Raw genomic sequence first — 14,125 nt, 5'->3', positions numbered from 1 at the left:
GGCCCCGGCACGCAGGACCGGAAGCGGTGCGGTGGGGCGGGGCGGGGCGGGGCGGGGCTCCCCGGGCGGGGCTCCCCAACGCCAAGGGCAGGGTCCTCGCTGGCGGGCGGACCAGCCGCCTCCGGGATCAGACACACGGGGGTGCGCTGTGCTCTCGTGGAGAACGGGGGGACCCCGGGCCGCCCCTCCGGCGCCTTCCCAGCAGCCAGAGCATAGGGGGCGCGTCAGGGGGCAGCTGGACGGATGGCCCGGTGCCGGGACGCCCTCCGTCGACCACAGCGGACGCCACAGCCGCCTGCCCGCCCCGCTGGCAACGCCGCCCCAGGCGTTAAGTCTTTGCCGGCAGCCCCCTTCTCTCTGGAGCTTCTCTTGGGGAAAAGCTCACGACCTTGACCACGGGCGGGCCCGGAGGAGAGCAGACCTTGCTCACCCTCTCTCTGGAGCGGCTGCCTGGCGGTGGGGCTGAGGGGGCGCCCCTCCCGCCGCTGCCTGTCTGCGCCCACGGCCTGCGCCGGTTCCGCCCTGGGGACTCTGCGCCCCAGCGGGCGCCCGCTCTCCCCACCCTGCTTCTGCCATGTTGCCTGGGACGGGACCCTAGAGCCCCCTCCAAGAGGGATCAGAGGCCAGAGTCTGGCAACCCCCGCCAGCCCCACCAGCCCCGCCCCCCGCTACACCGAACCTGCACCAGTCACCCTCGTCTCTCCCGGGGTCCCTGCCTGGTCGGGTGCTGCCACCCCTTTTCCGGGGCCCTGATGCCAAGGCTCCGGGCAGGGCACTCCGTGTGCGTCGGGCCCCACGGCCAGTACCCACACTCGCAGATTCCAGCCCGCTGACTCCCAGAGCCTGGCAGAGAAGGGACCCCCCTCGCTTCCCGGGCGGCGGGCTGGCCGGTGCCCGCGTGGACCCCCCCCCCCCCCCCCGGGTGCTGCTGCCTGCCCTCCCCCGCTGTGCGGCCGCTGCCTGCTGCTTGCTGACCTTTCTCTCTCTCTGTTTCTGTCTGTCCCTCTTCCTGTGTGTTCCGTAGAGGATGTAGCAAATTTAACAGCCAGTGATGTCATGAATCGGGTAAACCTGGGATATTTGCAAGGTAATTCTGCTCCGGCTGCCGCACCAGGGGGCAGCCTAGTGTCCGCCCCAGCCAGGCAGGTGGACAGGACAGGAGATAGGACAGGGTCCCTGCAGGCGGGGGCTCACATGCTCCCAGAGCAGCCCGTGGCGGGGACCTTGACAGCCCCCTCCTCCTCTGTCTGCGGAGGACGGACTGACCCCAGGAAGGCTCGTGGTTTGCGTGGCCCCTGGCGGTCACTGCGCAGCCCTTGGGCTCCCCCCTACTGACCGCCAGTTCAGTGAGGTCTGCTGTCCACGTCTGTCCTCGCACACTGGTGGCTGCCGGCCCTCAGCTGGCCCCAGATGCCCCGCAGCCCTGAGCCCACCCTGCTCGGGGGAAGCATCCGGACAGACAGTTCCAAGCCTGGGTCCCACCTCCAAACGTGGCGGGGCCGCCCCGGGCCAGGTGGACAGGTGACGCCCACACCCCAGCAGGGGCTTCAGGCGGGAGCTCCCTTTCCAGTTGGGGCAAAGCCTGTGCATGCTCCATTTCTCATCCAGGGGCTCTGGTTTCCTCCAAGAGGTCACCCCGCAGCCCCCAGATCAGCCCTGGGACCCCAACAGAAGTCAGAGCAGAGTCTGGGCCACTGGCCCCGCTGCCAGAACCCCTTCCCTCCCCGGGGGCTCCGCGCAGCCCTAGGGAAGCCTCAGAGCCCGCGTGCCCAGGCGCCTTGGGGCGGCCCCTCCATACAGGGCTCACCCCGGAGGGGACACACCCAGGCTCAGGAGAGAAAACCTCGTGGTTCACAGCCCCGTCGGGGGCTGGCCCAGCTGGGCCCGTGCTGGCGAGTCACTGGCATCTCCTGGTTTCCCGCCCTTTTCCCGAACCTGACACCCGTGATGGTGGTCACGGAGGGCCCACGGGGTCGGTAGGGATCCCAGTCCGGCAGCTTCCACAAACGGTGCCCGGCTGCAGTCTTGCTTCCCCCCGAGGCTCCCAGGCAGGGGCGGGCTCACCTGCAGGGTCCCCAGAACTTGGTGGTGTTTACAGAGGCCCCTGCGTGTGGTCGCTGAGAGGTGCCCGCGGCAGGACGTACGTAACACCGGAGGAGAGGGAACCACGTTAGCCGGGGCTGCAGGGTGGTCCCCGCCCCCAGGGAGGGCACCATCACTAACTGCCGGTACAACTGTATGCCTCACCCCTGCTCACCGCCTGCCCTGGAGGGTGGGTGCAGGCTCGGTGAGGTGCGGACCTCAGGGGACGGGGCCAGGAGTCACAGGCCCAGGTTGGGGACGGGAGTGGAAGGACCTGGCCTGCAGGGCTGGGGGGAATGGGGTGCGAGGATGGGGTAGAGAAGGTGACTCTGCCTTTGCTCATTTGCCAGAAGAGCCACCGTCAGCCACCCACCCCCCCCCCCCAGCACGGTGGTCACGGTGGAACTGACCTGTCCTGTCCTGGGGAAACCGGGGTCAGCGACTGACCACCCCCCAGCCCCTGGCACTGAAGCTGGAGCCGCACCCCTGCCCACCCCCCCGCTCAGCCTGCGCCCCCCCGCCGAAGCACAACACCAGGCCTGGCTCGGGCCAGTCCCAGGCTCTGCTAATTGCATCCACCCGGGGGGGGCAGCAGGGGCCCAGGCCGGGTGGGGAGGGCCCCACGGGCCCCCCAGCAAGAGAAGACGGGCGCCCGGCTCTGGCTGCTCGGCCACCGAGGGGTGGAACCAGCCGGCTGCCCGGCCCCCACGCCGACCTCTCCCCTTACCGTGTCCCGACCCGGTATGCCTCGGCACGGCCAGCCCGCTGGCGCCCGGGATCGGAGGGTCTCCCCCGCACCGCCTCCCCTCCCCTGCACGCCCCGTGAGGCCCACTGGGGAGGGAGGCGCCTGCCGGGCCGGGGCCGCGAGGTGCGCCGACCGAGCCACGCTGCTCGCGGCTGGCAGCTCCCACCAGAGGGCCCCCGACACGGGCGTGGTCACCAGGCAGAGCAACTCGCCCTCCAGCGGTGGGAGGGACAGGCTGGGCAGGCTGTCCCGTTCCGGGGTGGACCCGGCTGGCTGTGCATGTCCATCGGCCCCCCCCAGTCCCAGCCTGGGGCCCCGCCCGCCCCCCCACAAAGCTGCCGCGCTCGACCTCTGGCTGCAGGGGTCAGACTCCGCTCCGCTCAGAACTTCTGGGTCCAGGGCCGAGACGCGGCCCCCCGCTCCAGCTAAGGGGCCCCCCTTAACGCCTGCTCTGGGTCGGGAGGTGCCTTTAGACCTCACCACAGGGCTAAGCGGAGGCCGAGAACCATTCGTTTCCCCGTCCGGGGACACGGGGCCTCTGCCAGGACGTGCCCGCCCCCAGCCCTGCATGCGGCCAGGCGCCATCTGTGGCGGGACCGCTGTTTCTCCAGAGCCCACTCTCCCCACCGCGGGCTGCGTCCCCACGGCCACGCGTGAGCCGGAGACGGGGCCGTCCCTGCGCCCCCGGGGCCCCGCGGGTTGACGCGGCAGGAGCAGGTTGTGGGGAAAAGGACGCGCGTCCAAAGCGCGGAACTGAGCCGGGCGTGTGGGCGGCCTGCCTGGCGCGGGGGGGGGGGGGGGGGGGGGCGGGGTCAGGCGTCAAGGCGCGTGCGCGCTCGTGCAGGGGGCCGCAGGTGTGCTCCGTGCCTCTGATCAGGGCCGCCACCTCCGTGACCGGCCCCGCGCGGGTCGCCGCCGGCCCCTCGCGGCTGACCCCGGCGGCAAGCCTGGACGGGCCGGGAAGACTCCGTGGCCGGGCCCGGCGGAGCGGACCGGGGCGGTGGCCGGCGGTGACCCGCACGGGGCCTGTGTCTTTGCAGACCAGATGAACGACCAGCAGAACACGCTGTCCTACGTCCTCATCAACCCCCCGCCCGACACCCGGCTGGAGCCCAACGACATCGTGTAGGTCCCGCGTCCCCCCGCGGGCGCCCGGCGGGGGGCGGGGGCGGAGGCCGGCACCCAGGGCTCTCCCCCTCCCCGGCAGGTATCTCATCCGCTCCGACCCCCTGGCCCACGTGGCCAGCAGCCCCCAGAGCCGGGAGAGCAGCGTCGGCAACAAGCTGGCCTCGTGGCACCCGGAGACGCGAGACGAGACGCAGCTCTGAGCCGGCCCGCGCCCCGTCCCCACGTCGGCATGCATCGCGCTGCATGGAGCGCGGGGCCCCTGCCACGCCGGCCCGGCCCTCGAGGAGTCCTCCCACGGCGTGAGGGCGGACCGTGCCTCCGCGTGCCGGGAGGAGCTGGCGGCGAGGCCTTTTTTAACCTGTTTTTACAGACCCATCCGATCCGCGTCCCCACACGTACCGCAACTCGTGACGGGGCCCGGCTGCGTGGGGAGGGGTCCCGCCGCCCTGGCCGCACTGCGGGCTGAGGCCGGGGTGCGTGGGGAGGGGAAGAAGCTGAGCCCGACACTCGCGCGCACTCACTCGCGCACCCGGCTCACGCGGGAGCCGTGTTTTCACGGCCACGGACCGAAGGCCCGCTCACGGGCTTGCCCGCGGCTCGCGTGTTCTGTGGGTCCCAGCTGGCCTCGGCCACACGGTGGTGAGGGTCTGGCCCCGGGGGGCTCCCGGCCGGTGAGCTCTCCAGCCCCGTGCGCTGGGCGCGAGAGGGAAGCCGTAAACACAAGAAAGTTGCAAGCGTCCAGCTTGGCCGGGAGCCCCTCCGGAGGCCGGGCGTGCTCGGGGGACGTGGAGGGGCCTGGCGAGACCCCCGCAGGGGCCCGGGGACACCTGAGAGTTCCTGCAACCAAGGCCTTGGTGACGAAAAAAGAGAAGACGTCCTTCCCCTCTGGTTTTACGTGACCCGTCGCACCCAGGCCCCTGGGCGTTGGGCAGGGGCGGTGCGTTGGCACAGGGTTCCACGCCCCTTAGCGCCCGATGGAAGCACAATTCACCGCGGGATGCTGGCCCCGGTTTTCTCCTCAGCAAGGGAAGGAGCCTGGGTGGTGGCCGTTGGGGACAAGCCGCCCGGGTTCCTTTGTGACTGTGGCAGGTGTTGCACGGTCAGTGCTGGAACCTTCTATTAAATGGATGCTTTCTGCAAACGTGAGGGTCGTGTATAAGCCATTTCCTCCGTGGTGCCACCCACCCGGTCGCACCCCACCCCACCCCACCCGGACCCCACGGGGAAGCCCCCACCCCGAGGAAGGGCCGCTGGCCTGAGCCAGAGCAGGAGGCGTCGGGCCGGCCCGTGGGCACTGGCCGCTGGGAAAGCACGGCTGGGGCGAGGGCTCCCTGGCGAGCGGCCCGGCGGGTGTTGGGGTCCGCCTTCAGAGGGCAGGGCCGCCCCAGGGGATGTGCGCCAGCCCAGGGGCGTCCAGGTTTGCGTCCTTCCTGTTCACGGAGAGCACCCCACGAAGCTGGGTGAAGGGGAGGGGTCAGCACGGCCTCCGGATGGCGGCAGTGGGCAGAGGGGCCTGCCCGAGGGAGGGCTGTGACCCCGGCACCAGTTCCTCCCCCGGCGCCCCGCTTGCCTGGGACGCGCCGGCCCGGTGGCCCCCAAGCCCTCGGTGTGCGGCAGGGCCGGGAGGGCGGGCACTGTGGACTGGGTGGGGGTCGCCCGGGGCCCTGGACAGTCCGGGCCGGCACACCGCGGGCCCCGGATCCGTGCCAGCGGGTGTCGGCGGCTCACGGGGCCCTGCCGGCTGGCATCCCCTCCCATACCAGCATCCGGCCGCAGGGGACCCAGCCCCTCCTCCCGGAACCCACTGCCCGGCTCCCTGAGGGAGCGGAGGGGGAAAGGACGCTCCCCGCCACCAGGACCGGGAGGGGCTCGGGGCCTGCAAGTCTGGGGTCACCGGCCCAGGTGGCGGGGACGGCACCAAGACACTGGGGGCAGGCTTCCCAGTAGGGGTCCTCAGACACCAGCGGGCGCGCCTCCGGTCTTCTTCCTGAGCCAACACAACTGCCCGCGGGGGGGCGCTCCAAGTCCGGGATGGCAGCCCGCCTGCCTGGGGCTGGGACTGGGCAGCCCCCGCATTCCCGGCCCCCAGGGGCAGCCGGCCGGCCAGGACCACCTTCACCCCCCAGTGAGGTCAGCAGGAGCCCGGGGACACCCAGAGCGGGGCCGCTAGCCCAGGACCGTCCACCGACGGAGCCGGGCCAGGCCGGGCCCTGCGGGCGTCTCCCACGGGCACCCACGGTGTCTCTGGACCCTCTGCCTTGCCCTGGTTGCAGAGCACTGAGCTGGCGGTGAATGCCACCATCAGGTGTGGCCTGACCGTCCAGCCTGGCCCAGGGCCCGGGGTCTTCGGGGGAGGGGCCACCCCCGCCCAGGGCGCTCTGCAGGGGCCCCTGCCTCAAGGGGGCGGTGGGCACGGCCTCTCGGCCACACAGGCAGGCTCCTGGGGTCCCCCGGCTCCACAAGTGGACCCCTTCTCGGAGGGGCTCGTCAGAGGGGCTTCCCGGGAGGTCCGCAGAGTGCCTGGCTCCCGGGTCCTCACAGCCACTGGCCCTGTGCTTCTGGGGTCCGTCCGGGGCTGTGCCGGGAGGACTGCTCGCCCAGGCCACCTCCCCGTGGCCCCGTCCCACGTCCAGAGCCCGCAACTGGGCATCTGCCGCAGCCCCATTCTGTCCTATCTCAGGGTCCTGGACCTTCAGGACAGTAGGGGGTCCTGGGACGCTCGTCACCCACCTGGGGCTCTGAGGTGGCCCGGGGCGGGGAGGGGGGCCTTCCGAGGGGAACCCCTTCCCCTGGTGCCTCCTCGAGAGCTGGTGCTGAGATGCACGGGAGGCACCGGGCGTCTCAAAGCCCCTCTCCAAGCCTGAAAGACAGGACAACAGCACAGGCACCTTTGTCCCTGGTCCCCAAATCCAAACCCAGGAGTCAGCTGACGGAGCCGCACACCATCTCCAGAGACTTGCGCCTGGGGCTGTGCTCCGCCCGTGGACTCACCTGGCCGGGAACCCACCCGGGTGACCTGGGGTCTCCCCAGCTATGTCCTGGCCACGCCCCGCGGCCTCGTGCTTCCCTCTCCCCCCCCACCCCCAGCCCTTCCGCTCAAAACACTTCCCGATCGGCTTGTCCTCCAGCCCCCTCTCTGGGCTCCAGGACCTGTCATCTGCTCCTCCCTGCGTTTCTGGGAGGACTTTCTCATTTCTGCAAATAACGATCATTTGGGTTTTTACCTTTTACTGACCTCTTAAAATTTACCCGCAAGATGACTTTATTTGGGAACGGAGGACGCGTGCAACTCAGAACAAGCAACCTGCGGCGAGCCCCGGAGGTCCAGAGCGCAGAGCAGGGGAGAGGCGGCCGCCAGGGGCTGTTTCTCCTCCCTCCCTCCCTCCCTCCCTCCCGCGGGCTCCCTTCCTCCTTCCGGGCTGAAGGCGACTGCTGGTGCGCGGGCTCCTCCTTCTGGATGCCGCTGGTGACGCGCTTCCGGTCCCCACGCGTCACACCTCCTCGGTCCTTCCACTGTTGCCACGGCTCGGGTGTGCGGTGAGCCCTTGGCTGGTCCCTGGGGCCCAAGGCCACCTGGCCTCCCCCCGACCCGACCCGACCCAGACGGGGATCCTTCCAGCGTCCCAACTGCTAAGCGTGGGGTTTGCCGGAGGTCTCGGCAGGTGTTGCCAAATGGCACGAGTTCCAACTGCAAAACGTGTCGTGAACACGTGCCGATGGCCGCCAAGTACTTTCCCGTGGCGTCTCTTACGCGTAGCGTGAGTCGCCCCAGGACGGGGGCGCGTGTGCACTCCTGACCCACCGGGCACGGTGCTTACCGTCCCGCGCCGCCGCCGGCCTCGCTTCTCGGCTTCAGCTGGCCTGCGGCACGTGCACTCAGCAGGGACAAGCCGACCGCAGCTCCCTGTTCTCGGGCTTCTCCTCGCGTTCCGGCACGCCGCCGTGCTGTCACCGGCCGGCTCTCCTGTGTCGTCTTCCCTTTCGGCGGTGTCCACTTCTGACACGCGTCTGTCCCTTCCCCCTTTTACTACTCTTTCAGCCTCCCCGCTGAGAGCTCGTTTCGCTGGTTTTCCATCTTTCTTAACGTTTTCAAAGTTTATCTACTTCCTTAAGCCATCTCTACCCCCAACGTGGGGCTCGAACTCACGACCCCAAGACCAAGAGTCGCGCGCTCTGCCGAAGGAGTCAGCCAGGCGCCCCCGCTCTTTCTTAATTTTTAGCAAATACGTTTAAGACTACAAATTTCTGAGGGTGGTTTTGGGGGCATGTAGGTGGCGTCGCACAAAAGTACGCAAGCCACCCTTGACGGGGGCACCTGCTCTCCCAAATACCAAGACTTGTGACCAGGTCACAGGACGCGACCGGGGGCAAGGTGCCGCAGAGACGGACAGGTGGACGGGGTGCTCCCTCCTGTCGCCGCACAGTGGCTGTGGACGCGAGCGCGCCACCTTCATGGTTCCGTACGTCGGAGACACGAGGCCGGTCTCCCTGCGTGACGACCACTCCTTCCAGGAGGCCCCCCCGGGGGGGGGGAGGGTCCGTCCGCTGCCTGGCCCCTTCCTCCACCGTCAAAGCCCTTCCGCTGCTGCCGCATCTCTCTCTCCCGCCTCCCTCTCGCACCTCTGAGGACCCGTGAGCACACGGGGCTCACGGGGCGACCCGGGTCGCCTCCCATCTCAAGGTCGGCTGCCTTGTCCCTTCCACCCCCTTGCCACCCAGCAAGCACGGTCCCAGGGTCTGGAGGGGAGGCCGTTACTCTGCCTCCCACGTGGACCGAGAGGCCAGGAGAGACCATCGCGGCTGCATCGCGGCAGAGGCAGGATGCCGGGGAAAGGGGGTGCGGCGAGCTCCGAAGGGCTCTGGGTCCTCAAGCTCCTGCAGGGAACGGGGACCGGGCTGCTCCCTCGCACGCGGCCAGGAACGCCGGCTCCAGGTGCACAAGGACCCGAACGCAAACGCCCAGGATACGGGCTTCACAAGTTCATTTCCGAAATACCTTCCTAAAGTCCCGGTAGCTCTGATGAGAACCACGGCAACTAGGCCACATGAACCCAAGGAACTTGTGTGGATCGGGACACCAGACAGTGAAAAGCCACAGGATGGGACACTTGTCCTCGTCTGTGTGTCACCTCTCAGAAATTCACCTGCCGGGAATTAATTAGAAAGAGGCAAACAACCCAGCAGAAAAACAGGCAAAAGCATGAACAGGCATCTTACGGGAGGAAAACCGAAATACGCAGCAAAGACGTGAAAACACGCTCTGCTTTCCTGTGACCAGGGAGATGCGGAGTCACAGCACCGAGAGAGGCCGCGGGAAGAGCCCGCACGCCAGGGGCCCGCGACCCCTGAGCTGTGCAGACTCGGCACTGGCGGGAGCACAGAGATCTGGAGCACGCCAACGTCCTCCCCTCGAGCCCTGGAGACCCCGGGCTTCCAGGCCCGTCTCCCCACGCAGTCCGCACCGCATCACCCAGGCCGCTTCGCGGGTCCGAGATGCACTCTGGACCCTGGACCCTGCACTCTGGACTCTGCGTCCCTCAGGTCGCACGGGTCTCAGCCGCGGCGCCGTGGGCCGGCCTAGCCGGCCGCACTTCAGACAAGGGTGCCCCTGGAGACCACTGACGCCCCTGTACTTCCTGCCCCTGCAGCTCCACGAGGGCTGGACGCGTCCCGTGTGCGGCATCCACACCCGTGGACGCCCGGGACGGCGTGAGCCGCGTCCCTCCGCAAGGGGAGAGACGGCTCCCGGCGCCCGTCGCTCTAGTGAGCTATTTATACCTTACGCTTTCACCGCAGCCGTTAGGTTTTAAGTGAACAAAATCAAATCGAACAGCGTGGCAAGCAGGGACCGTCCCACTCAGTGAATCCGTTTCCAGCCCAGGCGAGGAGCAGAGCTCCGAGTGGGCCGTGCCAGCCAGCGCCCGCTCCGACCCGGCGGGCTCCAGGACCCGCCCACCCGTGCGGGAGGTCCCGCTGCCCCGGCCTCGCACTTCAGGCGGAGCCTGCCGTCTGCACCCCGGTCCTAGGCGACGGTGTGCTACCCCTACAGGGCTTCGAGACGAGCGGTGCGTGACCAGTTTCAATTCAGAAGCAAACAGGTCGGGATCGCGGCGTCGCTGCAAATAACCGTGTATAAACCCTCAGACTGAAAAAACAAATCCATATGGAGAAAACCGAGCCTCTAGCACGGTTTCCAGAGGTGCGTTCCGGAGCCTTGTACGGAAGGACTGGAGCCTCCGCAGCGCTGGGCCGGGGAGCGGGAGCGCCATCCCTCGGGGCCGGGCCGGGAGCACCGGGAGGTGGCCGCGGACCTACGCCACACTGCCCCGGGGCCGGTTCCACGTCAACACGGGACAACGCTCCACGGGCCAGAGGTCCCCACGCACGGAGGTTTTTGCAGGAAGCGTCAGTAACGTCGCCACTTTGTGCAAAAACAGGCCGTCCGTCCCCGGAGCACTGACGCCCCCGAGTACCGGCTGCTCACACCGGGAACATCACCCCCCACCTCCTTCCCACTCTCCGCTTCTTCGCCTCCCCATCCTACCGAGGGCGGTTTTCGCCGAATCAGCCCCAAACGCTCACTGCCTACCGCGCGTGCCCGGCACAACGTCGAGCCCACAGGCGCGTCGGCAGGACAACCAGAGCACGCCCAGATTCGCTGGGGGGCCACCCCCTTTTCGGCAGCTAAGGTCACTTGAGGCCTGTTTACAGCATGGCCCTCCCTCCACAAAGCCCTTCCGGAGGCTTCTCCCGGGCACTCGGAGCTCACGGCTCTGGCACGAGGCTGATTTGGCTGAGCACCATTCACTTACGAGTCTAAAAGGCCCTTTGTGGAAACGCAGCAGGCTGCACGCTGGGATTCGTTAACTTTTCTGTGGGTGAGCTCTGCTTCAGGATAAAAAGAGAACGGGGGGACCCCTGGGGGGCTCAATCAGTTAAGCGCCCAACTCTTGGTTTCGGCTCAGGTCATCATCTCGTGGTTCGTGGGTTCGAGCCCCGCATCCGGCTCTGCACTGATGGTGCGGGAGCCTGCTTGGGATTCTCCCTCTCTCCTCCCTCCCTCTCCCTCTCTCTGACCTTCCCGTGACTCTCTCTCAAGATAAATAACCTTAAGGGGCGCCTGGGTGGCTCAGTCGGTTGGGCGGCCGACTTCGGCTCAGGTCATGATCTCTTGTGATCTCGCGTGAGTTCGAGCCCCGCGTCGGGCTCTGTGCTGACGGCTCAGAGCCTGGAGCCTGTTTCAGATTCTGTGTCCCCCTCTCTCTCTGACCCTCCCCCGTTCATGCTCTGTCTCTCTCTGTCTCAAAAATAAATAAACGTTAAAAAATAAAAAATAAAAAAAAAGATAAATAACCTTAAGAAAAAAAAAAAAGAACAAGGATCGGTTTACAATGAAAACAAACATCATCTGGAATAAAACGGCAGAAAGTAAATCCCGCCTCCCGCAAAACTGCAGGCGAGGGAGTCTCATCGGCTCGACTGAAAACCGCCGCGTGACAGCGAGCCTCGAGCGAGCCGGCGTGCCCACGGCCCTGGCGGCCCCTCCGCGCCCTCTGGCTGCGGACGACCCCGAGACCGCGTCACCGTCCGTCTGACCCACCACGTGAAACGGCGCCGTGACCAGCCACAGGACTTCCTCTTCGTGATGACGTACAACAGTGAGAGGCAGTCTGTCCGGTTCTTTCTAGAACAAGAGAGCGGTGACACGAGATCGTTTCCTGCCTGGCGTCGTGGCCTTCTGTCCAGCTGGGTCTGGTGGCACGTCACATCCTGAGGACACCTTCGCCTGCGCCATCGGCACGGAACGCAGGTGGAGTGTCCTGACGGCCCCGACACGGGAGCCGCGCAGAGGACAGAGGCTTTGCGCCCTGAGCTGGCGACACACACCCACCCCCCCCCCACTTCCGGGGAAGCGGCTTCAGTGCTGTTGCCGCGTCTCTGCAGCCAAGAAAGGTTTTCCCGACACACGCCTGTCACAGCCTCGCGCCTGAGTGCGGGCCTGGACTGTGGCGTTTATACATCGCTTCCCTCCACTGTTCACGCCGCTGTAAGGACCCACCGGCGCCATCGAGGAGACAGCAAGGCGCCCCGAGCTGCTGAGAAAAGACGCCACCCTGGGCACGACCTGCTTCTCCACCGACGCGGACGCACGCGAGCAGAAACGCAGCCACAGCCTTCCACGCGCCACACGCTCCGACACAAAGACGTTCAGACCCCGTCCCACGGAAGGAGCCGGCACCGATCATCGAAGGCGACGCAAGTTCATTCCAAAGGGAAAGTCTCTTTCAGCAGATACTCTCCCGTCCGAGTGACAACCCCAGTTGCAAATGCAGCCAAGGACCGACTTGAGAGCCCCCCCCCCCCACTCCCGCCCCCTCCGCCTCACTGAGGGCTGCAAGACCGGACCAGAGACGGCCCTGGTGTGGTACACTGAGGATACGGGGCCGACGGGCCCAAGGGCACCTGTACACACACACATCTGTACCCACCACGCTCGTGCACGCCTGTGTATGGGCGCGAGATAAACGTCACCACGGGACTCACCCGCTCCAGTGTCATTTATCTCAAACATCCACCCTCTCGGGCCCCCGGGACTCTGTGTCAAGACCAAGAACTTAAACTTCGCACGTTCCATCATTTGCTCAACGCTTTCGTTACAAAATTCAGTTCTCTACAGGCAGACGAGTGGCAATACGAGACGTACATTTCCATGGTAAGAATTTACAACAGGACGCAAGCCTCAGAAGGGCTTTGGCGAGCGTGAAACATTCACAGAGCTACCAGTGCAATCCTAGAAACTGAAAAATAACGCTTGCCGCATCGGGCCCAAAGAGACGAAAATCTCGACCGCAAAACGCATGCCGTGTGTCTGAAACTCTCCATAGTAAACACGCCTGCCACACCATTCAGCACACAAAGAACCCAGAGGGCGCCTATCGGCCCTTTAAGCACACACGTCGGCTGCCGTGACCGACAGAGCATGCCCACGATGGTCAGGGCACGCCAGAGGCTGACTCACCACACCGAGAGATCCTGAACTTTCCCAGAAGCCTGGCGGGAACGACCGCCCAGCTCTCTGCCGGGAGCACCCCCGCGTCTCTGTCGAGAACGATCCCACCCCACTCGCTCCGCGCGGCCACGTCGAAACCGGCGGTGACGCGGTCGCACGTTTTGACTTCGCAAAGGAAGCCTCCCCACCCGACGGGCCAGAAGGAGGTGCTTTTCGAGAAGCGTGTCGGTCAACTAACGACGAGAAACTCCTCAAAAGACGCGACCCACAGAAGGAGCCACGACAACCTCACACGTGTGTGATTCCTAAAAAGCAAATTAATTACTTTATTACATCTCGGTGCTTTCTTAAAATAAATAGGATGAGAGAATATCGAACACACAGCGAGAAGCACAGGAGAACAAGTTCACTCAGGACCCTTTCAGAGCACTCGGCTTGCGGCCCAGGCGGCCTCCACCACCCACTCGCAGGACGCGGCTGCCGCGGACACGGTATTTACAGACGAATCTTCGGAAGACGGGGGCGCAGACGGGGGAAGCGGGAGGGAGGCCCACAGCCCCCCCTCGGGGTCTGTAGCCTGCTCCCCCCTCCCTGAGGCACGGGGCTCACTTACCTCGTGCTCCACCCACAGTTAGGGAGCAGCTACGTTTGCCTAACTTTTCCTACGGATCTTCGGCGTCTCTACAGTCCAACACAGATTCGAGTAACACTCCCAAGAAGACATGTGCAAAACTAACGTGACTCCGGAATCTTCTGGCAGTTGGGTCAAGTCAAGGCTCAGAGCAGCTGGTCCGTCACACGGCGTCAGGACTGCGACCACGCGACGGCCAGGCAGAGGGGAGCCGCGGCGCACACCCGGCGGGGCCGAAGGCCCGTCTCCCGGGAGCATCTGGTCCGGAGAAGCGTTAGCGACACGACCGTCTGGACCAACGTGGAGAGAACCCGAAGCCGCTCCACCGCAAATGACCACTTACGCCGCTTTTAAAGGCCCAACGGAACAAGATTATCAATCTGGACGAGGAGCCGCGCACTCCTCTCGGGGCGTACTGCTCTTCGGAACAAGAATCCAGACAAGTCACGGAGCGATACGGCCGCTAAAGGGACCGTCGGCTTAGCGCGTCACCTCTCGAGAGAAACATGCTCAGAGTGAACACTGGTC

The 14,125-nt window shown here is 66.4% G+C and overlaps 1 protein-coding gene across 2 annotated transcripts in view; it reads left to right on the top strand.

Moving 5' to 3' along the window:
• KCNT1 (potassium sodium-activated channel subfamily T member 1) overlaps window positions 1–4,243 on the top strand; it is a 49,305-nt gene extending 45,062 nt beyond the window's left edge. The window contains exons 29-31 of one of the 2 annotated variants that reach the window (XM_042964740.1): window positions 1,025–1,087; window positions 3,869–3,953; window positions 4,036–4,243. In XM_042964740.1, the coding sequence (XP_042820674.1) occupies window positions 1,025–1,087; window positions 3,869–3,953; window positions 4,036–4,156 (269 nt within the window). In that variant the 3' untranslated portion in view covers window positions 4,157–4,243. The remainder of the gene's footprint in view (window positions 1–1,024; window positions 1,088–3,868; window positions 3,954–4,035) is intronic. The other variant, XM_042964741.1, reaches the window with a different exon arrangement.
• The last annotated feature ends 9,882 nt before the right edge of the window (window positions 4,244–14,125 follow it).

This window comes from Panthera tigris, chromosome D4 (genome assembly GCF_018350195.1).
Source record: "Panthera tigris isolate Pti1 chromosome D4, P.tigris_Pti1_mat1.1, whole genome shotgun sequence".
In the NCBI taxonomy this organism is placed as follows: domain Eukaryota; kingdom Metazoa; phylum Chordata; class Mammalia; order Carnivora; family Felidae; genus Panthera; species Panthera tigris.
Note: the sequence above shows the minus strand (reverse complement) of the source record. Positions and strands in the feature narration are given on the sequence as shown.